Below are 25,010 nucleotides of genomic sequence, written 5' to 3' on the forward strand. Positions count from 1 at the left end.
AAAATTTCAGGTCAAACAGAGTTAAAGAGAAGGTCTTTGCTTACTTTGCATGACAATTCTACCATCTTAACCCTCAAGGTAAATACATCAATATATTCTTCTATGTATGCATTCAATTGTTTACAAAAGTTCTTGCCTAAAATCACTATCAACAAAGTTAGGCATATGAATCTTACTATTGATGGGAAGATAGTAGTATTTGACATTCCATCAAAAAATATAGAGGAATTTATAGATGAACAAGAAAGTGAAAACTTCACAATCAAAGTCTTAGATGCTTAACTAGAGTTGCAAGTAAAGCTTGACGGTAGTGGTAGTGAAGACAAAAGTTTTGGTGGAAGAAGAGGTAGAAGTGGAAGAGGCTTTAGAAGAAGAGGTGGTGGTTATGGTGGTAGTCAAGGTGGAAAGAAAGGTAGAGGTGGCGGCAATCATTTTAACTACTATTGATGACATCTATTTTTATTGGCCTTCATTAAGAGGTTGTGTAAATTAAGCTAATATTTCTTCTTTCCAAATACTTGAGTAGTCTAGAGGTGCAACAAAGTATCATCACTATTTTTGTAGATAGGATCTTATAAACTAATGTCATTTAGATGAAGGAGATGATTATATCATGTGCTTCTACAGGGCATTTGAATTGTGGCAATTTCCAACCCAACTTATATCTACTTAGTATCTGCCAAATGCATCTCTATTGGCAAATTATCATTGGACATTGATGTAATAGTGAAAGAAAATAGACACAATATCTCCTTTGTAGACTTTATTATGCCCTAACCAATTAATAAAATTATTGATCTTTGGCATAAGTAATTTGGTTCTCTTTGGTTTTCATAATTGGCATGATTATGGTATTTTTAGTATCACAAATAAGTCTTGCAATTAACCTTTCACTTACAAATCATAGTCATGATTCATAAGAATCAACCAAATTGATTTATAAAAAGTACTGTGGTTTGTATGTGACTCAAACATGGAAGGTAAAGTCTGATCATACTAGTTTCATTAGAATCCAGTAGTGGATGGGAACATTCAATGGGCGGTGGCTGTGGAGATCCACGAAATTGCACTGTACATTTGAATAACGAATATAAACAAAGCAATTAACATAGCTGCTAAAAAGTTCATTATAGTCAAGTTGATTAATAGAGACAAGTGACTGTGAACTCAATACGTTTGCATCAAACTAAAAGCAGGAAATGATACGTGATTTTCATCGATTAAAACATATACATTTATTTCTATGCATATTTTATTCACCAACTTCATAAACAAACATAATTACATAGAAATTCAAAACTCCTAATTTAGCTCAAAATGTGGAATATTGAAACATTAATCTCTCACCTTTGATTATAGAAATACTAGATCATCTAATCTTTAACGCAGCTTCTCTTCAAGCATGAGCTAAGGCTTTGATCTAATTTACCGGCAAAAATTCTGCCAACCGTCTTGAATGGTTCTCAAGCGTAGTTTATGTGGGCGTCGGCCAGTTACCAATCTCCAAACCATTCCCTGCAACCAATATTTGTCCTAGTTGCAGTTAGTTCAATTCTATTACAATATTGCCTCTAAATCACTGTGGGAATTTTGAGCGTTTAAGTAGGGTAAATTGGGCAAAAGGCATACCCTCATTATGTGATTAGGTAGGTCCCAGAAAATTAATCCCTCCTCCACATGATAACAGAATCTAAATAGATGCGTCATTGGTATATTAGAGTCGACTATCAGTAAATCTTCTAAGGAAACAACAGATGTTTTTGAGTTCAATTTTATCATAGAAAATGGAATTTCCTGAACCAGAACACCGAAACGATTATCCCCTCAGGTCCTAAGGATAGATCAATTGAGACTCACTTAATATTATTGTATTCTTTCCGCAAGTGTTACGACTTAGTGAGTTGCATCAGCGAGAAAGTATTTTCCTAAGAATGGAACCAGGAGCTTACCATCAGGATCAAAGAAGAAACATTGCTTAATTTTTCCTTCTTGCTGAGTTCTCAAAGTATTTAATATCTTTTGCCTGCGCTAAAAGGATAACTTGTTACAAATGAAACAACACAGCACATAATATCCTGCAATCTTTAGCACCGTAAAGATCTTCATTGTGGCAACCTCAGTTTTAAGAACGAGCAACAAAACGAACTGTCCAGTTGAATTTACTAAAACTTCACATTCTCAGATACAGAAGCAAGAGCAAACCGTGGAAGTGTAAGTACCTTCAGGGTATTGATGGCAGCATTATAATCAGATACTCAAAAAGACAAGTGAGGTCCCGGCCATAAAGCAGAAACATCAACACTGCATTAGGCAAAGAAGTCATTAACTAAAACTCAAGTAAGTTTTCCAATTTATATAAAATGGTACCAAAAATAAATGAATTCTATGGTCACAATCTAGCATTTGTAATTAGAAACACCTTAATCTTATACTGTAAACAAGTGAGATTACTTCAAAGGCTCTCACATACAGCACCCATAGATCAGAATAAGCAGGAAGTCACATACTTGGCGTCACTGGGTACCACAAAAGGGCTCTCTAGCAACCGCAACTTGGGGTCTCTCTCCACCACATGGAGTGAATAGATTGGCGACAAATGCAGCCATGTGACGTGGAAATCTCCAAATAATTGAGATGCTTCCAGTTTTTTAAATCCAAACACCTACGAATCATGAACCAGACTTTTAGAGTTCAAGAGATGTAACTTGTGTAGTTGGATTAGGACAAGATAGCAATCTAAAGACGCGTAGCACTCGACGATTTGCAAGTGACTTATACTTTGAATTGTTACTACAATTAGACAAATAAGCTTACCAACTCAACAATCTCGGTCTCTATTCTACCTAAAAGAACGCTGATTTAATAATGGAAATTGTCGACACAAATTGTAGGTGAAGTAAAGCATAACAAAATCGCATATTTGGAGACAAGGTAGTTGCTGATAAAAATCCAACAGACAATGTACGTCAGAGGTTTCACGAGCGATGTGATGCAGGTGGACGCCTTGAAACGGCGAAATGTCTTCCATGGCTAAGTCCACACTATCTCGCATGTGTTATAAACGTTAGTATAGAGGTAAAATCAACATCACATTTCTCAGAGTCCAGCATTTCTCACAGGATTTAATGGAAACTATGAAACCTGGAGTATCAATCTTCACAGACCCTGCAACTGCCCACTTGCTCAAGGATTCCACTAACCACCTCAATTGTTTGTTCAAAGACTGTAGCCTGAATAGTAGGAACAAATTATTGATAGCATACAACCGTGGAAGAACCTAATCAAGCACAAGTTGATCGGGAAGTGGAAGGAACAGGGTGGAGAAAGAAGGATTGTACATAACAAAACCTTGCTGCTCGCGGCTGCGACTTGAAGAGACGATATCTGCTGTAGAAGAAGTCTGTTCAGAGACATCTTCAGTCTTTTGTTGATTGTCGAGAAGAGCTCCTGTGCGCTGAAGAACAGTGTCGTAGACAAATCGAAGTGCACCTACGAGCAACTAGATTCCGAGTAGGAGAACTTGCCACTAAACAAGGACACAGAGGAGGCACTTAAGTTTTGTTAGGATTTATTATAAACAATTCAAATGTACAAAATTAGCTTAGAATTAAAGAAGCTCAAAAAATACTGTTGTCAAAAGCTCTGACTGTCGACGAAGCTCTCCAATGGAGTTGGTAGTCCTAGCTCTACGGCGCAACATGTCTCAAGAAGCAAGTATGCTCGAGAGGTGTTAGAAATGAACGAGCAAAAATGCTCCTGTAGATGTATGAAGACTAGTGACGTCGACTATGCCAACTGTCTTGCTTATCATGATGAGGAAGATCAGGGTCGGAGCGATTAATGCGGATTACCACACCTCATGTTAAACCAGGGTCAATGTCACTGTATAAACGTGATACCAGCAATGTAACGATATCTCTTGACTCAATAAAGCGGTGCTTCGATCAAAAATACAATCTGCACCACGTGCCCTACAGCAATGACCGTGTAAAAGAGACGCCGGGGGCGGTAGAAGTGAAACGAGAGCAAGGAGAGGTACCTTTTAGAGAGCGATAGACAAGAATGCGGACGAGTGTTGGCTGGTACCGCAACACAAGAGGAGAAGATTAGAGTGGGGCAATGTCAAAGACAGAGAGGGCAGTCTATTCTGCTTGGTTCCATGAGTGATACAGCCTCCAATCCGATACTGCTCTTCCATGAGCTCAAGCTTGAGCAAGCGCAAGCCTAGTCAAGCAGACAATCATTGCAGGTGGCTGTCTGCATTGCGAACTGGTGTTGAGCGGACCCAATAGCCGAGCAGTTGGAAGCAGCAGAGCCAAGCGTAAGTAACGAATGGGACACAGCGATGGAGGCGGCAGCGGGGGCGACGAGGTTCGGTTCGTGAGAAGGCCCAACTTGTACAAAAAATCTGGGGCCCAACTTGTACGCGGCACACAGTTTGGGCCCCGGATTCACCTAAAATGGGAATGGGAATAATGGGAATAAGGTTATATCTTATAAAGCTCAAGGGTTGATTTGCAATTATCACAAAATTGAGGGGTATATTTGATATTTCAACATATTTCAGGGGTACATATGATATTTTCCCTCAAATCAATTGCGATCTTACTCCGCCTACCACATTCAGTAAGGCTCTGCAAAATACCAAATACCAAATACAGAAGAAAAGAAAAGAATAAAATAAAGCACACTTTGTTTAAACTACAGTAGTTCTCTACGTGAAAGCACTAGTACATTAACCAGTTAGGTTCTTGTAAATGTGGAACAGCTTGATGTTGCATCTTCACAAATGTAGGCAGGCTTGTATTTTTCCATGAACCACTTCCTCCAAGTTGCTGATGTTGTATAATAAACGATGGATTGCAGACCAAATCAACCTGTAATTGATAATAAGTAAATACATGCGATAATGAAAGATTGGAATGTCACACCTCAAAACGAGCACTAACCCATCGGTCATCCTAACTTCGGCATTACTGTAAAATAGGTATAGAAAAAGAGAAGCATAGACCTCGATTGTTCTCTATTTTGACAAAGAGAAACAAAGACATGGTACAAGTATCAAATAATCACTAAATCAGTGCCCATCTGTTTAACTGTATTGCGATACTACATTCCAACCTACAGATTTACCAGTTGCTGCGTTAGCGCAAATACTGATGATGCATGCCCTGAAACAGAGTATTTCGCTTCAGACATTCGCCTCAACCTGGCAGCAGGAGATCAGAACCTCAGAAGACGTTGGACAAGAAAACTTTTGACATACTATACACGGCAAGCTTTAGAAACATTCAAAATCCTTCATAACATGACAATTCACAGATGGACGTGCTTGCCGGTACTTAAAAATCACACAGACAGAAAATTATATATATATATATATATATGTGTGTGTGAGAGAGAGAGAGAGAGAGAGAGAGAGAGAGACGGTAGGGAGGTTAATCAGCCACCTGAGGACATTGTGACTCTATAGGAACGCCTCTAATGCTTCCCCTTGATGCAGCAGTAGGGCAAACAGCGAGGCAAGGAGTTTTCAAAGCTGGGTCCTCGGCTGCTGGAGGGGGGTCAACACCAAAATTGAACTGCAAGCATAATGTATTCAGTCAGTAACACCAAGTTCACAAATTTCTTATACGAAAATTAAAATCCTCCAAAATTTACAATTAACTTTGTGGAAGTGTGTATACTAGTTTTGGTTTTGCAAATCACCTGGCAGCTGAAATTCTCATAGTTGGGTTCCATAGTTAAACGCACTCCCATGTCTCCGTTCATGAAAGCCTGTTCCATAACCCAATTTCGTGAAAACTTGCCAAGGAAAAAATCAAGCGGCAGAAAGTAAACGATGTGCAATAAAATGAGGCGGTGAAACCCTCAAAAACCATTACAACGTCACTCTGATCTATGATTATGCCGAAGTACCTGAGTAGGAAGCTTGCATGTGTGGATGCAGATGCCTGCACACTTTGTTTCGTCAAGATACTTGCATTTCTGCACCAGCACCTACATGCACAAACATATGGCTAAAGAAAATATCTTAGGTGATAAACAAGAGGACGTGCAAATTTATTGCTATGGTTACAAAGCAGAATTTTAATAATCTACAAGATCTTTGTGCAGAAAGAGTGCAAAATCCCTTTCTGAAACTGAAAGTGCACACCGCCAAGATCTACTCGTGACGTAGGACTCACCCCACTCGGAATTTTTGAACCATCTGCAAGCTCCACTTCAGTAATAGTGCATTTTCCCATCAACCACTGGCAGGTAGCAATAGTCACTTGCGCTGCGCATGACCATACATGAGCCAAACGTTCATGTAATTTAGTTCAATCACTTCCATCTCTAAGTCTACAAAAATAAAAGCTAAACTAGAAGTAATTGACGTTGATTGTATGTACACCAAACCACTGAGACAGAGAAATGATTACAGCAACTGTTCCGCGTGTGTACGACACTAGAAATAAACATTCTTGATGACTTGCTGTTGATAATAGAGGGACCAATGACATGAAATAGATTGATTGCTTAAAAATTACCACACAGCATTGCAGCCGGCTTGCCATCACCGAATGGAGCTACGATTTGTTTGAACAACGGCAACAACCACGATGGGAACAATGACCTCAACACTCTGACCTGCAAACAAATAGGTGGAAGTTGGAATCGTCAAGAATGCTTTGATACCAGAATACACGATCAACAAGAAAATTCTTATCAACTTCTTTATGGGATTGTCTATGAACTTTTTTATGGAATCCGCGTTAGCCCTGAATGAAAGTATTGGCGAAAACACGATTCAGTTGCCAAAGGTGACACAAGAGTACCGTAGCTCGCTCAGTTTCTTCACCAGAGCGGTACTGCAAGAGGAGCTTCTTTGCTATGTCGACCAGCCCATCGTAACCAGGTTTTGGAGAATCCCAGCCGACTTCCTGCACCAATGTATATTCTGAGTCAAGTAGATATCCACAGTGCGCTTGTATGTCAGCACGAAACCTCTTCATCTCCGAGTGGTGGTGCTCGGTTTAGAATTTTAATCTTTAGGTTTAGGTTTAGCCAACACTCACCTCAGCCATTTTACTCCTGAAAATCTTTAAGAAAATATCGTCCAACGGCCCTGGGACATATGGAACAAGGTCTTGTGCTTCAGTTGGAACCTGAACAGAAGACATAATACATAACGATGAGCTCCGGAGGGAACAACCGCCGAAAAATGTGGTTAAACATAAACATTACGAATTCAAGAAATCCTCCATGATTCGTTGAAAACCCACACTCGCTTTCAGCTTAGAATTCACAAGATTCAATCCTCCAGAGCTTCATGGTGCACAATTTTTACCACATGTCAATCTAACCATAGCCACTGCACAAGGTAGAATCGAATTCAACAAAAGAAAGCTATTTACTTCAATTTGAAGGAAAATCGCAAAGTTGGCTCTGCCTCATCACAATCCACCACAGAAAAATGAAATTCCAATATACACGGTTCACAAGACTACGAACCATCAATACCACCAAAAAGAAAAAAAAGAAAAAAAAGAAGAAAAAAAAAACACACTGTACACTGGAGATATGTGTCTTCTTCATCCCCACAGACACGAGATTCCGCTACAATTAGGAACATTTCGAGAGATAAATGCAGTAGGAGGCACTTCTTACCGTAGAGGATGAGTTTCCCTCCACAGCGGACCGCACCAATCCTGCTCCACGGACAGTTAAGCGGGAAGGCACTCCAAACACGCCATGCTTTAAATGAATTCGACGACCTTCGCAGACGTGCGAAATAGAGCTCACTCTTGGAGAAAGAGGTGGAGAGTATGCCCGGCCTTGGAGAATCGACTTACCTTGAGGCTGCACGATTGCCAAAGCCTCCATAGCTCCAAATTCAACTGCAAGAGCTCCGCGAAGTAAATGCCCCACTTGGAGAGGACATCGTTCTTGACCAAACCAGGCTCTCACTTAAACCTCGGCTTTTTCTAATCGCTGAATCCTTCCTTCGATTATTTCAGCGTAACAACGATTTGGGGCAAAAATGCTCTATGAAAATCGTCAACTCTGGGCATGCATTGGTTGGAGGCTGGGTTTTGGAGAAGATTGGATTATTGTCTAAATGTTAGGAGATTAAATCGCCACATTACCTGTGTGTTTTGTTATTTTTAGATTTATTTACGGGTTGAGGGTGTGCGCTTGTATTTAGTTCCTCTATTTAAGAAAATTAGCAAGTAGAGTCCATTCTATTGCAGAATACCTATCACTGCAAAAATCGTGTGAAATGATTCGAAATAACATCTTGCAATATTGCGAATCAGTTTCTTCATTATCCAGTGTTGCCGCACTCAATAGAGTAACGGAAATCGTAAATACATCAATGCCATGACTTCAAATGAATCATGAATGCCTAGAATGCCCCAGTTGCACATATCTACACTCTTTCCTTACATTTTCGCATAAAGTACACTAACATGCAAGTGGGACTACCGTACTATCGTTCTCTAACCTTCAATGTAAGAACTCAGCGTCAAAATTTCTGCATTGTGACTAAGTCTTCAGTAGCTGCCTATTGCTTTACCTTAAACTTTAACTTTTCTCAAGGTAGAGAAAGTAATTCCATCGTCCGCATCGTGCATTATTCAGGCTGATCCAGCCTACTTCATGTGGACTAAAAGCCAAGGCACAAACACGTTGGGAAAAAACTATTAACAAAACTTTAAAAGTGAACTCTACTGGCTTCATTTGTAAAGTGAGATAAAAGCTTACTTCAATCTACACCTGCAGACGTATCAAAAGTGAACTGACTCGGAGAAGCAGGCCCTATGCGTGCTATAGTTCCACTTCACTTCCCATCAGCAACCCAACACCTTGGCTCAGGTGCGCAGACTTCCGTGAGAGATTTTAAAACTAGCAACGGAGAAATTTAATGAGCAATTGCGTGTGCATGTGTTGATGGCAAGACCTCCTCATGGAAATTACTCAGCTGCTCATTGTACAAGTACGAGTGGCTTCGGAAGAGAGGTATGAACGGCCGTTTGTAGGTTGTAACCTCGGAAGAAACTACCTGAGGCTCAAGATCAAGGACTGGTGCAGAGACTGAAACACAACCTTCATTCTCTCCTCGATAACTCCTCCTTGCACTCAAATTTGCTTGATAGTGGCTCCAAATCTGTATGAGTTAAAGACGATATATCAAAAAAATTGAAACTAATACAATATCTACAACTTAACTTAAGCTCTCTATATACCACACCACATACTTCTGCTGCGCGCCCGACCACCTCAGAAGAACTGCAGTAAGGAACTTTATCTTCACAAGAGAAACATTACCATCATCATTGCTATCTAGTTTGAAATTCCCCTCGATTGCGACGTGCCTCGTACGGAGAGTTTGCGAGTGTTGGGAAGAATGATTCTGTAGCGAATATTGAAAAGACGAGAGTGTTGAAACGAGTGGTTCCAAATGAATTGAACATTGCACCTTGGCAACGCAAGTACTGAGCTTCGTAGGTGTCAGAGGTGGCTCCGTATACAGTTGAAGAACAGACATGTAGGGCCTCCACCCCTGAAAATTTTGCCCTTTCCCCGCAGTTGCACCAGGAGGAGAGATGGAAGAAGAAGCAGATGCAAAGGACGAAGCTTCACACTCCTTCGACGGCAAAATTCTCGAATACGATACCGAAAAGGATGAACGATCCGTGCAACCACAAGCACCAGAGAGCGACGAGAGTGGTGGCAGAGGTATTGAAATTGGCACCGCGTAGAAGAGAATCGGCGTAACCTTCAGATGCAACTTGTCCCCAATGTCAACGGTAGATGCTGCCGTCGCCAGCAACGCCGCAGCAGCAGCGATGGTTCCATGGACAACCCGCACCCCTGCCCCTCCTCCCATTCACAACCTGCGTATATAAGCCTCAAACTCCCCCTCCTCCCTCTCCCTTCCCTCCTTGATACTGATACTCAATTCCTGCGCTCAAAATTACAACCTCTACAACTCAAAGACCTCAAAAACAATTTAACCGATCAAGCACGTTGCGGGTCCTCTCTCAAGCACCTTGTACGCTTCTCATAACCACAAGCTTCAATGACAAACACAAATGACTTTGGAACGACCTTATATATCCCAAACGGTAGTGCAACAAAAGGCGCTCTACCGATCTACTGATCGTGAAGCTCTCTAATTTGGGAACTCGCACCAACGACGACGACGACGACGACCATGTCCAGGAAACCACTCAGCCCGACAATCAGGGCTCAACGTCCGACGCGGCTTGTGAGACTGAACCCACCTCGCGAATTTAGCGGTGAGTGCGCCACTCGCGTCACTGCGCGTGGTTCGAAAAGGACAAGTGAGGTTTCACAAGTAGAACGCTAAGTCAGTTGATTAGTTTCCACAGTCTCATTCTCATCGCTGTTTGATTATTTTTCAATAAAACTTCTTTATCGATTCTTGTTGCAAATTGCCGTAGATGCCACTATCAACGAGTATTGATTCTCTGCAGCTTGAAATTTCGCATGCCGTTCTTCTGGTAGTTTTCCAGTAACTTAAACGACAGTGGTTGCATTGTTGGATGAAAATTAGATACCCTAAAGGAATTCACTGTGCATGTAGAAAGTTTCCTCAACAATCATAGAGACTTCGACTTCCGCCTTGTTGATTGGATGTGACAACTAAGCGACGGAGACCTTCCATACTCAAAAGTTTTTAACCCACTAACAGCTATTAATGTTTTCCAGGGTTTTTTTTTAAAGAAATCAGAAATGAAAAGGTCACAGTCTGGAGAACATTTTTCAAAGAATTTATCATGGCACTTGTTGAATTCTCATTCACTCGCTCTCTCTCACACACACTTTCAGCCAACCAGGCAGTCAGGAGGACAATCTTTGAACCATTCTCATAGCTCCACGTCTCATTGGTCCTTTTCCAATTGCATCAGCTGTTAACCAGTTTCACACCCGCCTTCCCGAACTGCCCATTTCGAGAGAAAATTCCCTTGGCGAGAATATCCGAACTACCTCGAATCTCGGAAGGCAACATGGATGGTTGTCGAGGATGGCCTGCTCTTTGTTGCTTCCTTACTCTCAATCCCTCTCTCTTTCGAGCTCTTAAGCATCTGTATTTGAGTGCTCCACCTCGCATCCAGGTGGACGTGGTGGTTGCCTACCACACACAGAGAGACGCTTTGTGTACTTCACACTCAAGGAAAAGCAAGCAAGAAGGGAAGGAAGGAAAGAGCTTCTAGGTTCTCACAACTAGTAAATAGCAGTGTTTGATTGAGAGTGAAGGAGATCTCATGGCTTATTCGCCAACCGTGAACCGACTTTCCTTCGGATATGTAAAACGGAAATCCACAGGCTCTCCAACTAGCACACGCTACTTTAGTTTTATCCGCAGTTGAGCTCAGGAGAGCGTCGCCATGACTCCAAGGCCGCGCATCACTGGACCGATGCCATGAAACCCTACGTGATACAGTTTGAGTTTATCACAATCCCAGCTCCAAGCGGGTGTACGCCAACACATCTCGATAGGCCAGGGCAAGAGCGGCGTCTGTGGCACGGTGGAGCCAACTATTGCGACAGGCTCTCGCTCCTTTCGGCGATGGAGGCTAAGCTTCCTTCCGAAAGGACAACCAGCCATCTCCGGAATCTTTTGCTCCAACTGCATTCAACTGGACCAACAGCGTCTTCCTGTAAGTCGCAACGCAGCGACCAATTCCAAGCCCCAGGGGCGGGGGGATGCAATCCAATGCGGGACGCTCCGGAGCTGATTGCATGGATTGCGGTGAGGATAGCGATCTCGGCCACGAGCCCGTGGCTAAGCGTGTTCGAGGACGGGGTATCTTCGACACTAATTCGCTGACGTCCACATGAGTGGGTTAATGGTGCAGAACAGCTTCCACGAAGTTCCTAGTGCGGGACAGCACCGGGTTGTGAATGTGTGGGCGGAGAATCTATGTGAGTTTCTGCTTGGGTGGATGGATGGCGCCGTTGAGCGGATGATTTGTCTCCATGAATGATGATTATGTTGAAGGAACAGTATCGTTCCTTGTGGATGCATTGTCGAAATTTGGATGAATAATTGGGAATTTGAAACGATTTCATCTACTTTCAGGAACTTTTAATTCTCATTGGTTCTTTATCTCATGTCTAAAATAATTGATCACTTTATTGATTAGGAAATTGAAAGAGTAATTTTAACAAATCTTTACATATCTCTTAACTTCAAATATTTATACCGCTAGTTTATGAAACAACTATTACTTAAAGCAAGATCATTTTAAAGATATTTGTGCAAATACTACCTTAATGGAGGCTCATGTTGCAGCTAATCTTATAGATTGAAGAGACTGAATTACATCACAACAATGAATAAGTAAGAATACTATTAGGACATTCAAAACATCCAATAGAGAAAGCAAGCTCTTCCAATACAATTAAGCCTAAATACACATCACTATCTTTTAAAGATCTAAATCATAAAGACCTTAGAAATCAATGTATTTTTGTATCATTAGAAGAGAGTAGAAATTCACTCAAAAATGGTAAATTATTAAGATTGGAATGACTATTACTAAATACAAGAAGACTAGAGATTCTTGAAATAAGACTAAAAATAAAAAGGCCTTGACAAGAAAGAAGACGGTCTTATTCTTGCTTTAATATATACTAACTAATTATAAGCTATGCTACAATGTTCTATAGAACTTCCAATATATGTCCAACTTAGAAAACACTTGTCCAACTTGCAAAATTAGTCACCAATATATGCAATATAAGGCCAATTTATTGGCCATTTTTTTAACCTATTAATCACCTATAAGTATATATAAAATCAAATCCATGTTTACAAAGCTTATAAAAATATTTTTTGAAAGAAATTATCAAATTTACTTACATCCACTTACTTCTATTTAAATCCTTTAATCTATGTGAATAGGCATGTCTATGATATTATCTTCAACTTTTTCTTCTAAAGACAAGTTCCATTGAGAATAATGATTATATATTGAAGGAGTATAAGATACAACAAATTATATTTATTACATATTTATCATAGACATATATATTTACCTAAAGAAGAAGTACTAGTTAGAAGATAAAATGTAAGTAGATTTCTTATTATCTTGTAGCAAAGCTTCTTAGAAGCTTTATAGACTCATATTTGATTTTATATATGTTTATAGTTGATTGATAGGTTAAAAACTTGGCCAAAAAATTAGCCATGTGTTGTACATGTAGATAGCTTGTGGTACAAGCTAATGATGTGGCATGCATATAAGAAACTTACCTTGCAAATTAAGACTCATGTCTCACAAATTGGACATGTATTGGAGGTCTTATAGAATGTTGTTAAGTAACTTTTAGTTAGATAATATATATAGAGATAAGTATGAAACCTTTTTTATTCTTTTCAATTTTTTTTTAGTCCTTAATCTTATTTCAAGACTTTTTAGTCTTTTTGTCATTGGCAATAGTCATTATAGTTTTAAATTATGCCATCTTTTAATGATTCTCAAATCTTTATGAGTGACATAAGAATATATTTACCTTTTAATTCTCTAAGATTCATGTCTTAAACAATACTACAATCTTTGTTCTCTTTGAAGATACTTGATAAGTTCTTTCAGCCATCAATAATGTTCCATATCAAGGCAAAAAGACCACCTTATTACATGGTCATTATGTATTTATGGCAAAATATTTGAAAAAATATATATTAGAGCTATATGTAATAATAAAGATTTAATTAAAAGAAGCTAAAGAACAATAAAATAATAAATAAACATGAGAATTACAAGGAATAATTTCAATTTCATGTTTGTCATAAGATATGATTACCTTCTCTTAATATCAAGATTAGATGTTCTCATGACAAATTAGATTATTATAGATTTTAATCATTTTTTATTTATAAACATATCAATTATATTGCTTATCAATTAAATTTATCAAAATCTATGAAAATTTATTTCATATTCCATGTATAACTTTTTGAGCCTTACAAGACAATGGATATATCAACAAGAAAAAAAATACTATTTTTTTTAAAAAAAGTAAACAATAATAAAAAAATAAAAAAAATTATGATTAAAGAAGACTTAGATTGAAATATATTTATCACACAAATACATACTTATTCTAATATTTATCTATATAATTAAGTAAAAATATATAAAAATATATTTATTTCAGAGATACTAATTTGACTTTATGTGTGTTTATAATTGATTGGTAGGTTAGAAACTTTGTAAACAAATAAATCATGTGTTGGTAGCTTGTAGAAAATGCTAACTATGTGGTACACCTATAAAAAACTTATTTTGTAAGTTAAAATATGTGTCTTATAAAGTCAACATGTTTTGGAGGTCCTATAAGACATTGCCATGTATCTCCTAGTTAAGAATATATATAAGTAAAAAATGAAGCCTTTTTCACTCTTATCAATGTCTTTTTAGTTCTTAGTCTTATTTCAAGACTTTCTAGTCTTCTTATCTTTGGCAATAGCCATTCTAGTTCAATACTATATCATCTTTGAATGACTTTTTAGTTCTTTTGAGTGACATAAGAGTGTATGGAGGATTTCTTTCTTCAAGATTCATATCCTTGACAATTTGATAATAGTGCTAACTTATTTTTTTCATCTTATTTTAGAAATGAATGAATTACCTCACTTCTATTGTTGTATTTTGAAGGTTGCAAATTATCCACCTTTAAACAAACTATTTAATTTTTTAACACTATTTTTTTTCTTGAAGAGAGTAGATTATCCCTCTTTGTAGAAATTTTTACATGATATTAAAGGTTGCAGATTATCCTCTTCTAATTTGACTTATGGATTTATTAAGTTGTTTAAAATAGAAGAAAAAATCATGGATGCTATACTTAATAGATGTGAGAATAATTTTGCAACTATTGCAGATCTTCATGAACTTGTCAACACTCTTAGAGTAGAAATTTCATACACCACTAATATCAATAATGGAAACACTAATCCTACACTTATTAAAAAAATTTAAAATCTACTATAAGAAGTTGTGTAGTCAAAGTAGGCAAGTAGATTGATCTCACAATCAAATCGAGAAAGTTTTGCTTTTATAAATACGACGGTATTGTAATGTAATACAATTATATAGTAAAAATATAATTAAAATTAAATTTCTAATTAATATGTAATTATCTTGATTCAATAATAATTCAAGATATTTAAACATGGCTTTTATAAAAGCCTTTTAGTTTATTTTCTTGTCTAAATAGTTAGTAGGTTGAAGATTAGTTAGTAATTTTACCTTCTAGGATATAAAGACTCTTTTATTGCCTTAAAAAGACTATAAATTGGTAAAATTATATAAAAAGAGATAAATAATTAGCACAATTGATACTAGGATAAAGTTGAGGGTAAGGTTGGGCTAAAACAAATCCCTAGAATAGGTTAGATTGATACCCAAGGATTGACCATTAATAAGATAGGATAGAAATCAGACCTCCAGCCACTAAAACGACCACTTAGGAAAAATTAGGGTTTCATTTGAAGATGAGCAATTAAAATTGAAGAGTTAGGTTGGAACTTATTCTAAAGACATAAGACTTGATTTTTTAGGATTTTGTTGAACTTTACAATTGTTGTTCAAAGTTAAGGTGTGAAAGGAGAACTTGGCATTTATACAATACAATTAGGGCTAGCACTCTCAATTAGTTCATAAAATTGGTATCACATCTATAATTTAAAATTTGAGTATGCTTGGTTAATTAGGTGTATTAAGTATATGTAAAAGTTTATAATAATCCAATAGTGCAATTTATAGATATGTGGATTTTAGTACAAGAAGGTATTATAAACTGCCCATTTGGAATTGAAAAGGATTTCTATGATATGTGAAGCCCTACTAGTTGGATTAAGGTAAAATTTGGCATGGTGTTAGAAGACTTGAAGATTAAGCTACATTCTAATTTTGAGTTGAAGTTAACAATTGAAGAAGAAAAAATCACTACTTGAATATTTACATCAACTTTCAAGTTGGCGGTCATATAATATTAATGTGATTTTTGGGCATTTTCTCACGTCTATAAGTTGGATTGATGTGAATTCTTTTTGAGTACATAGAAGACTTATAGTGGCATTTGTATGAAAAGTTTTGCTTCAAGTGGATGGTTACATTAGAAGCTACAACTTACTAAAGCTTGTTGATTAGGATTAAGGTTTGTAAAGAAAATTCAAAATTATATAATTATAAAACTAATAAGGCAAATGGAGTTAATGTATAGTTGAGATTATTAAAAAGAGTATTTTTGAGCACTTTGTATTGGATTTAAACACTTTTGAATTAAAATTCGAATTACATTCTTCTTATAAGGATGAAACATATTAGGATTCTTAAATACTTCTAAAAGACAATTCCACCTTCATCAACCAAATGTCCAGTGCATTCTCAAATAAGATGACATATAATACAATAATGGGGACAAGAATTAATATGCTTGATAAGTTTGATGGAATGAAATTAAAAATTTAAAGATTTTTGCAAAGAATTAAGTTTTATCTAAGATTGCATCCCTTCCAATATTTTGATGAATTTACTTAAGTTGAGTTCATAGGTGCCTTTTCATCTAAAAGTACTCTCTTTTGATTTGCAGCATTAATGGAAAAAGTTTGCATGAATCTTTTATGATTTGAATTCATTTTTAGAAGTGTTTATAACTAAATTTGGAGATAGCAATCAAGAAAGATTAGCAATGACTAAGTTCTTATCTTTACAACAAGGATAATGATTAGTTACTATATATATTGTAGAATTTTAAACCTTGCTTACAACATAGATTGGAATGACAAAGCCTTCATTAATTGATATTTATATGGATTGAAGGATAATTTCAAATATTTATTATTAACAATGCCAAAAGTAAAATCTTTGGAACAATTTATTGCTCAAGCCATTATATACAATAATCAATTATTAGAAATGAATTAAGAACAAAGACTTAAATGATGAAAAACAAGCAAAGTAATGAAAAAAACTCTTAAATTTTTGAAAATATATTTATTAAGGTCAAAATCAATGCAAATTGAAACAATATATTTTAAATTCCTCACTGAGTAAGAAAAGACTTGATGTCATCAAGAAGATTCATATAATATTATGGAGAAGCTTAATACACTATTCAACATTGTCTAAAGAAGCAATGGAATTACAAAATAAGGAATACAATTGCCAAAGAAGAAAATGTGTTGAAAAAAAAAAATTCTAGCTACAATAGGAACTATATAGCTAAAATCATATATAATACCTAATAAAGTTCTTATTCTCTCATCAAATCCTTCACCTATTTTACAATAGATGTGAATTTAGGACCTAAAAATCACAAAGTTTTTGTATTATTAGATTCAAGAGCCTCAACCTATTTTATAAATAAAGGTTTTTTTAAGAAATACGAAATATCTATAGTCAAGAAAATTAAATCCATATATGTAGAAATTAGAGATAGATATTTGTTCTCTTTTAGAGATATCATTCATGAATTTTTTTATTAGATGTAGTGATTAAAGATCATAATAGTATATAATAATCAATGTAATAAGATCTCCTTCTAAATTAATTATTTTAAAATTATTGTGATTAGAAGAATATAATCCTCAGATAGATAGAATTTTTTATAACTTTAATTTTTATTGTAGTTTAATCCAAAATTTTAATAGTAAAGTAGAAATAAATAGTGATAGTAAATCCAAATCTTTATTGGTAGGTGCAAGAACTTTCATACATGTGGCAAAAGAAGGTTCATCTTTTATTATATATGCTACACTTATTTTTGATGGTAAAAAGTTGTCAAGTGGTATTTCAAGCCATTATCAAGATTTCTAGGTCATTTTGAAAAAAAAAATGTAGATATTCTTCTAGAGCCTGAATTCTATAATTATTCAATTTATCTACAAAAATGAGCTCAACCATCATTTGGATCAATCTATATCTTATTGTAAAATGATTTGATTGCATTAAAAGAGTATATAGATCAAAATTTGGCTAAAAACTTCATATGACATTCAAAATCTCCAACAAGAATTCTTATCTTATTTGAAAGAAAAAAAAAAAAAAATGATCTCTACAAATGTGCATAGACTATCAAAGACTTAAGAAGATCAACATCAAGAATAGGTATCTTCTATCTGTGATTTCAAAACTTCTTCACTAATTCAATCAAAAAAAGATCTACAAAAAAATAAATCTATAAAGAACATATAAGTTGGTCTACATCAAAAAAGGAGATGAATGGAAGATTACTTTTTAAACAAGGTATAGAAATTTTGAATATAATATTATGCCTTTTGGATTCACAAATGCACCAACTGCTTTTTAATATTTCATAAAAAATATCTTTAGTGAATTTCTTTATGATATTATTGTTTTTGATTTAAAAAACATTTTAATTTACTCTAAGAATATAAAAAAAATATAAAATTTATGTTTATTGTATATTATAAAAATTTAGAGATGTAAGATTATATACTAAGATAGAAAAGTGTGAATTATACACTATTCAAGTTGATTTCTTAAAATGCATCATTTCCAACAAAAGATTAATAAAAGATCATAACAAAATCCAAATTATTATGGATTAGAAGGTTTCAAAAACAGTTAGAAATGTGCATTATTTTTTGGAATTTTCCAATTATTATTAAATCTTCATGAAAAACTCTTCTCAAGTTGTAGCTCCTCTTATACATTCAACATGTAAAGACAAACTTGAATGGAATAAAGAAGCTAAAATATCTTTTGAAGCCTTAAATACAAAATTTATTTTTACATCAATTGTATATTGCATTAATTTTTTTAAGTCATTCTTCACAAAAAAAAATGCATCAAATTTTGTTATAGATGTTGTTTTATCATAAATCGGAGCATATAATAAGCTCTATCTCATTGCTTTTTATTTTAAGAAATTTTCAACAATCAAGATTAAGTACGAGATCCATGACAAAGAACTTTATGCAATTGTGGATTCATTTCAAGAATGGCATCATTATCTAGAAGGTGTCAAGGACAAGAACTCGATGAAAAAGTAATTCAAACAAGTGAGCCTTCACTCAAAGAAAGGTAACAAAATATAAATAACTAAGTATGTATATTGAAAGAAAAACTAGAATGGCTATTGCCAAAGGACAAGAAAACTAGAGACCCTTGAAACTAGATTGGAAGCAAGAAAGAGTTGACAAGGGTGAAGAAGGCTTCACTCTTGTCTCTATATATACTATCTAACTAGGGGCTATGTGGCGACGTTCTATAAGTCCTCCAATATGTATTGACTTTGTAGGACACATGCTTTGACTTACAAGGCAAGTTTTTCTATGTATGGGCCACATAGTTACCTTGATCTTCAAGCTAACAACATGTGTGGCACATGGCCAACTTATTGACCACGTTTCTAATCCAAAAAGTCAATTAAAGACACCTATGAAGTCAAAGCAGTGTCTATGAAGCTTCTAAGAAGCTACTATATTAAATACTATAGAATTAACTTACTTTTATCTACTTTTACTTACTTCCACCTATTTGTATATGTAATTAATAGCTTATATGAGTATGTCTGTGACATTACCTCCCCTTCTAGGGATGAGTTCCACGAGGAGCGGTCATCATATGTTGAGAAAATCTATGATGCGACGAATTATATTTGCCACATACTCTGATCTTTGTTCTCTTCAAAGATGATTGATAAGGCCTCTCAACTATTGGTAGTGTCCTAAACCAGGGCGGGAAGACAACCCAGTTATTTGATCATTGTTGAGGCCTTCATAACTTCCTTCGAATAGAACATTTGGAACACCATGAGGAGTTGTTCCTACCTCTAGCAAAATCACCAAACATCAGGAGTCCCTTCCCAAATCGTAATACCAAACACATTGTATCTCGCCATCTATTTGAGGGAGAACATGTTGTTCTTGAAGATCTTCATCTCGATTGCGTCGTCTTGGTGTTGTAACAATTATAATATCTCGTTTGGTAGATCAACAAATGAAGGCTCTTAAGTCGAATCTGCTGGTTGTTCGTTCTCCATCTCTTGAGCATCACAAATACAAAGAAGCTACAAACAAGGATTGAAAGTAGAATGTAATTTTACCTAGATGTTGTTTCTTTTATAAAAAGATTTTCATCTTGATTTTGATGGATGTCATCGATGAAAAGCCTCCACTGCCTTTGCTGCATTTGCAAGATTCTTTATTGGCTCCCATGTGCGTTCATTAATATCATATCCTTGCCAATAAACAAGATATTCCAATTTATTTTGGCGTCGCCTTGAATCTAAGACTTCTTCTATTTCAAACTCTTCATTATTGTCCAGTTTTATGGGAGGAGGTGGAGCTTGTCGTCTTCTTGATATGTCTACTATCTTGTATGGTTCAAGAAAAGACACGTGGAATACTCAATGGATTTTCATTGACTCCAGTAGATGTAAACGATATGCAACAAGATTGATTTGTGCAAAAATAGAAAATGGTCCCAACCTTTGATAGTCTAACTTGTCACAAGCACGAGTGGTCTTAATATTGTGACAAATTAGCCATACCTTATCACCCAAGAAGAATGGTGGTTGTTCCTTTCGATAGACATTTGCATTGACCTTTTGTTGTTCTTGAGCCTCTTTTAACTGCACCTTCATCGTTGCATGTAGCTCTGATAAATGAATTGCCAAATCTTTTGCAGCAAGATTATCAACTTTTGAAAAGTCAAAAGTATCAAGTCGTGGATGATAACCATAATTAGCAAAGAAAGGTGTTTGTTTTGTAGAAGAATGTACTGTGTTATTGTAAGCAAACTCTGCCAATGGCAAAAGAGTTGTCCAATCATCTTGTTGGTAGTTAATGGAACATCTTAAATATTGCTCCAAAACTTGATTAACATGTTCCATTTGTCTATCAGTTTGAGGATAGAATACCAAAGATAGTTTTATATCTACTTTTAAAATCTTGAAAAGAGTCTGCCAAAATCTTGATACAAATTGAATTCCACTATCTAATATAATATCCTTGGGTAATCTATGATATCGATAGATATTGTCAAGAAAGAGCTTAGCTGTTTCTTCACCTGTGATAGATTTTGTATATGGTACAAAATGTGCCATCTTGGTAAAATGATCTACTATCACGAATATAGAATCATAAGAACCTGAGATTGGAAGATCCGTGATGAAGTCCATAGAAACAGAAGACCATGGTTGTTCTGGAATGAATAATGGCTGAAGAAGTCTAAAAGGTCGATGACGAGGAGTTTTTGATCTTGAGCAAACATCACATGATTATACAAAATCTTTGACTACCTTCCATATTTGAGGCCACCAAAAATCCCTAGATATTAGCTCTAAAGTCTTATTATATCAAAAATGTCCTACTATTGGAAAGTCGTGACGAGCTTGAAGAATACGTAAACGTGCTTCTCCTTCTAGAACATATAGGCGTCCTTCGAAATAGAGTAGGTTGTTCTTGAATTTAAATTTAGAGGGATCATGAAATTTAGAAGAATTATTCTTGATATCATGAACAAGAGGGTCTGAAGACATACTTAACTGGACTTGCTTAAGAAAAGTTAAATCAACAATCAATGTTGATTTTATTGCTTGAAGATGAAATTGCTTCACCTTCAAGAGAATCATTCTTTGTTGCTCAAAAGCTGCATCTCCTTTTTTTGGTGCAAGATAAGAACGTCTAGACAAGGCATCGGATAAACCTTGTTGTTTTCTTCGCCGATAAGTGATGATGAACTCGAATCTTGATAAAGACATGCTCCAACGAGCTTGGCGACGATTTAATACGCATGTTGACATAAAATATTTGAGGTTCTTGTGATCCATATATATGGTGACTGGACTAGAAGCACCTTCTAGATAATGACGCCATTCTTGAAAAGAATCCACAATTACAAGAAGTTCTTTGTCGTGGATCTCATAATTGATTTTTGCTGCTGAGAATTTTGTTGAATGAAAGGCTATTGGATGAAGTTTGTCATCTGTTTCCATTTGTGATAAAACCGCACCCAGAGCAAAGTCCGATGCATTTGTTTCCATAAAGAATGCTTTGGAAAAATCAACACGATACAAGATTGGTGCAGAAACAAACGTTGTCTTCAAAGTTTCAAAAGCAACTTCCACTTCTTGATTCCATTAGAGTTTGTCTTTACAAGTCAAACGTGTAAGTGGAGCTGCAACTCGAGAGAAGTCTTTCATGAAGATCCGATAGTAGTTGGCAAATCCCAAAAAACATTGGACATCTCTTACCGTTTTTGGGATCTTCCAGTCTATAATAGTTTAAACTTTTTTAGGATCCATCATAAGTCCATCATTTGAAATGATGTAACCTAAGAAATCGACTTGAGTAGTGTGGAATATACACTTTTCTATCTTGGCATAGAGTCCTGCATCTCTTAATTTTTGTAACACACGACAAACATGAAGTTCATGTTTTTTTGGATTCTTAGAATAGTTCAAGATGTCATCTAGATAACAGACCACAAAATCGTCCAAAAACTCTCAAAAAACATCATTCATTAGATGTTGAAAAGCTGTTGGTGCATTTGTAAGTCCAAAAGGCATGACGTTGTATTCAAAATGTCCATACGTAGTTCAAAATGTAGTCTTCCATTCATCTCTTTTTTTGATGGGTACTAGATTGTATGCTCCACAAAGCTTTATTTTTGTATAGATCTTAGCTTAATTCAGCTGATCAAGAAGTCCAGATATTAAAAGTAGTGGATATCTGTTCTTGATGGTAATCTTGTTGAGTCCTTGATAATCAGCAGACATCCGCAATGATCCATCTTTTTTCTTCACAAATAGAATTGGAGCTCCTACCGGAGATTTAAAATGGCGTATGAAATTCTTGGCTAGATTTTCTTCAATATATTCCTTGAGTACAGTCAACTCATTTTGTGATAAACTGTAGATTGGTATGAATGGCCGTTGTGGTCCTTCTTGAAGGTCAATTGAGCAATCATAGGGACGATGTTTCGAGAGTGTATTCGCATTCTTTTTTTCGAATACATCTTGAAATTCTTGATATTGGCTTGGAATGCCACTTGAAGTCTTTCCACATGTAGAAACAGGTGTGTCTTAGCGACATAGTCCTTAGAACCTTCTAGAGAAAAGTTTCTAGAACCTTTTAGAGACAAGTTTCTACAACCTTCTAGAAACAAGTCTCTGAAACCTTCTAGAAGCATCTTAGTTGGTAGAAGATGTTAGGGATATAGTCCTTAGAACCTTCTAGAGACAAGTTTCTAGATCCTTCTAGAAGCAAGTCTTTGGAACCTTCTAGAAGCTTCCTAAATATGAGTATATATTGGAATCGAGGCTGAAGAGTTCTTCAGTCTCGAAAATACATCTCTTGGAGCTCTAGCTCACCTCTCTGGTGTTGTTCTTGTATTCATCTGATTAATCTAGTTCTTGTCAGTTCTTCTTGATCTTCTTCTTAAATCTCAAGCCTGTATTTATGTGTCTGTGATAGTTTGTCGAGACTTTACTCACCTCAAATATCAGAGCTAGTTTCTTCCTCGTTAGAGTGCGGATTATTCCTCTACTTGGAAGTGTACTAGCATTGTAGAGGTTGCGGATTACCTTCCTCTAAACTGATACTTCTTTTGTTACAATATTGGAGTCTTATTCTTCTTGGAGAGAGTAGATTACCCCTTTTCTTGAAGCTCTGAAGGCATTTTAGAGGTTGTGGAGTACCCTCCTCTAAACCAATATTCTCTTCTTGTAGAATCATTTTTGTCCTTCTCTTAGAATGGCTGGAGGCCAAGTCATTTGTATGACAAAAAGTTCGGAGTCTAAGTTGGATGCTATCATGAATGTCCTCGCTACGTTATTGCAAAGAACTGCAGAGATTGAAGGAATCATGGCAAGGCTTCATAATGATGGAGCATCTGAGATGGCATAATCTACGTTGCACCAACCTCAAACTTCTACACTTGATGAAGCAGCTTTGCCTCTGGTTCAACAAGCAACAATGGTTCTACAACATAAAGAGCTCCGAGTTAGCCTTCCAGACAAGTTCGATGGTACGCGTTCCAAGTTTCGAGGATTCGTCAATCAAATCAGGTTAATAACAGTTTACAGCCCGAACGCTATCCAACAGAGGAGTCATGTGTTGGGCTTGTTGGAACCTTACTTATAGGGCAAGCTCTATTATGGTTTGCTCCTTTGTTTGAGAAACAATCGTATATACTAAACAACTTTGAAACCTTTTTGGAGGCATTTGCAGAAGCATTTGGGGAACACGACAAGGTTCGATGGGCTACAACAAAGATCCAGTTACTACGACAAGAGATGCGCTCTACATCAGTGTATGCATCGGACTTCATGCAATTATCATACGACATCAATTGGGACGAAGAAGCGTTGATGAGTCAATTCTATTGGGATTTAAGGGACGATGCGAAGGATTTGTTGTTAACTCTTTCTGATCTGCAAACGCTCAACAAAGCTATTAGCCAAGCTATGAAGTGCGATAATCGTCTATTTCAACGTAGCCAAGACTAACGTTCAAGACAACATACGGTTCGCCACGCCCCAACTATGTCGGCAAGCAGCGTGAATTCACATTCAGAGGTAGAAGATATGCAAATTGATGCGGTACGTGTCAAATCTCTTAATCTAGAAGAAAAAAAACAGAGCATGGAGGAAGGTCTATACTTGTATTGCGGTGAAGAAGGCCACAAAGTTGGAAACTACCCAAAGAAGCAAAATCGATGTATTGTCAAGACTCGGGGCGCGTTTGTTCAGGAAAACAAGGATGCCCAGCCACAATAGGAACCGTGCGGCTGGACAGTGAAATATCGCAACAACAACCAGGTTCCTTTCTTTCCGCTCAACCTGCCCTTTGTTTTACAATCCCTTTGCTTATTGGCCCTTAGAAACTGAGATCCTTAGCTTTATTAGATTCAGGAGCATCTGCTTGTTTCTTAGATGAAGAATTTGTGAAGCGTCATAAGATCCCTTTAGTACAAAAATCCAAACCTGTTCACGTTGAGGTCATAGATGGGCGA

At 36.3% G+C, this 25,010-nt stretch overlaps 2 protein-coding genes and 1 long non-coding RNA gene across 7 annotated transcripts; all 3 read right to left on the minus strand.

The window, feature by feature from the left end:
* Positions 1-1,210: 1,210 nt before the first annotated feature.
* Positions 1,211-4,177, minus strand: LOC149986384 (uncharacterized). 4 transcript variants are annotated; one of them, XR_016500716.1, is made up of 6 exons: positions 4,040-4,177; positions 3,349-3,526; positions 2,508-2,662; positions 2,220-2,301; positions 1,950-2,023; positions 1,211-1,515 (listed from the first exon to the last, which is right to left on the minus strand). It is a non-coding gene; the product is annotated as an uncharacterized LOC149986384 (long non-coding RNA). The 4 variants fall into 4 exon arrangements; XR_016500715.1 differs by lacking the exon at positions 4,040-4,177 and having other exon boundaries at positions 3,349-3,766; XR_016500717.1 differs by lacking the exons at positions 1,211-1,515; positions 4,040-4,177 and adding an exon at positions 1,629-1,690 and having other exon boundaries at positions 3,349-3,686.
* Positions 4,178-4,521: 344 nt separating this feature from the next.
* Positions 4,522-7,896, minus strand: LOC112276650 (beta-carotene isomerase D27, chloroplastic). Its single transcript, XM_024508141.3, has 10 exons — positions 7,654-7,896; positions 7,062-7,151; positions 6,822-6,926; positions 6,534-6,633; positions 6,189-6,280; positions 5,920-6,000; positions 5,710-5,778; positions 5,451-5,582; positions 5,134-5,209; positions 4,522-4,877 (listed from the first exon to the last, which is right to left on the minus strand). Exons 1-9 carry the CDS (start codon positions 7,867-7,869, stop codon positions 5,192-5,194), a joined length of 903 nt encoding a protein of 300 aa, XP_024363909.1. The 5' UTR covers positions 7,870-7,896; the 3' UTR covers positions 4,522-4,877; positions 5,134-5,191.
* A 394-nt stretch (positions 7,897-8,290) lies between these two features.
* Positions 8,291-10,062, minus strand: LOC112276651 (uncharacterized). 2 transcript variants are annotated; one of them, XM_024508142.3, is made up of 2 exons: positions 9,467-10,062; positions 8,291-9,154 (listed from the first exon to the last, which is right to left on the minus strand). In XM_024508142.3, the coding sequence occupies exons 1-2, from the start codon at positions 9,875-9,877 to the stop codon at positions 8,909-8,911; spliced, it is 657 nt and encodes a 218-aa protein (XP_024363910.1). In that variant the 5' UTR covers positions 9,878-10,062; the 3' UTR covers positions 8,291-8,908. The 2 variants fall into 2 exon arrangements, with proteins under 2 accessions (XP_024363910.1, XP_024363911.1); XM_024508143.3 differs by having other exon boundaries at positions 9,316-10,062.
* Between the last annotated feature and the right edge of the window lie 14,948 nt (positions 10,063-25,010).

The sequence above is a fragment of the Physcomitrium patens genome, chromosome 24, assembly GCF_059467195.1.
Source record: "Physcomitrium patens ecotype Gransden chromosome 24, ASM5946719v1, whole genome shotgun sequence".
Classification (NCBI taxonomy): domain Eukaryota; kingdom Viridiplantae; phylum Streptophyta; class Bryopsida; order Funariales; family Funariaceae; genus Physcomitrium; species Physcomitrium patens.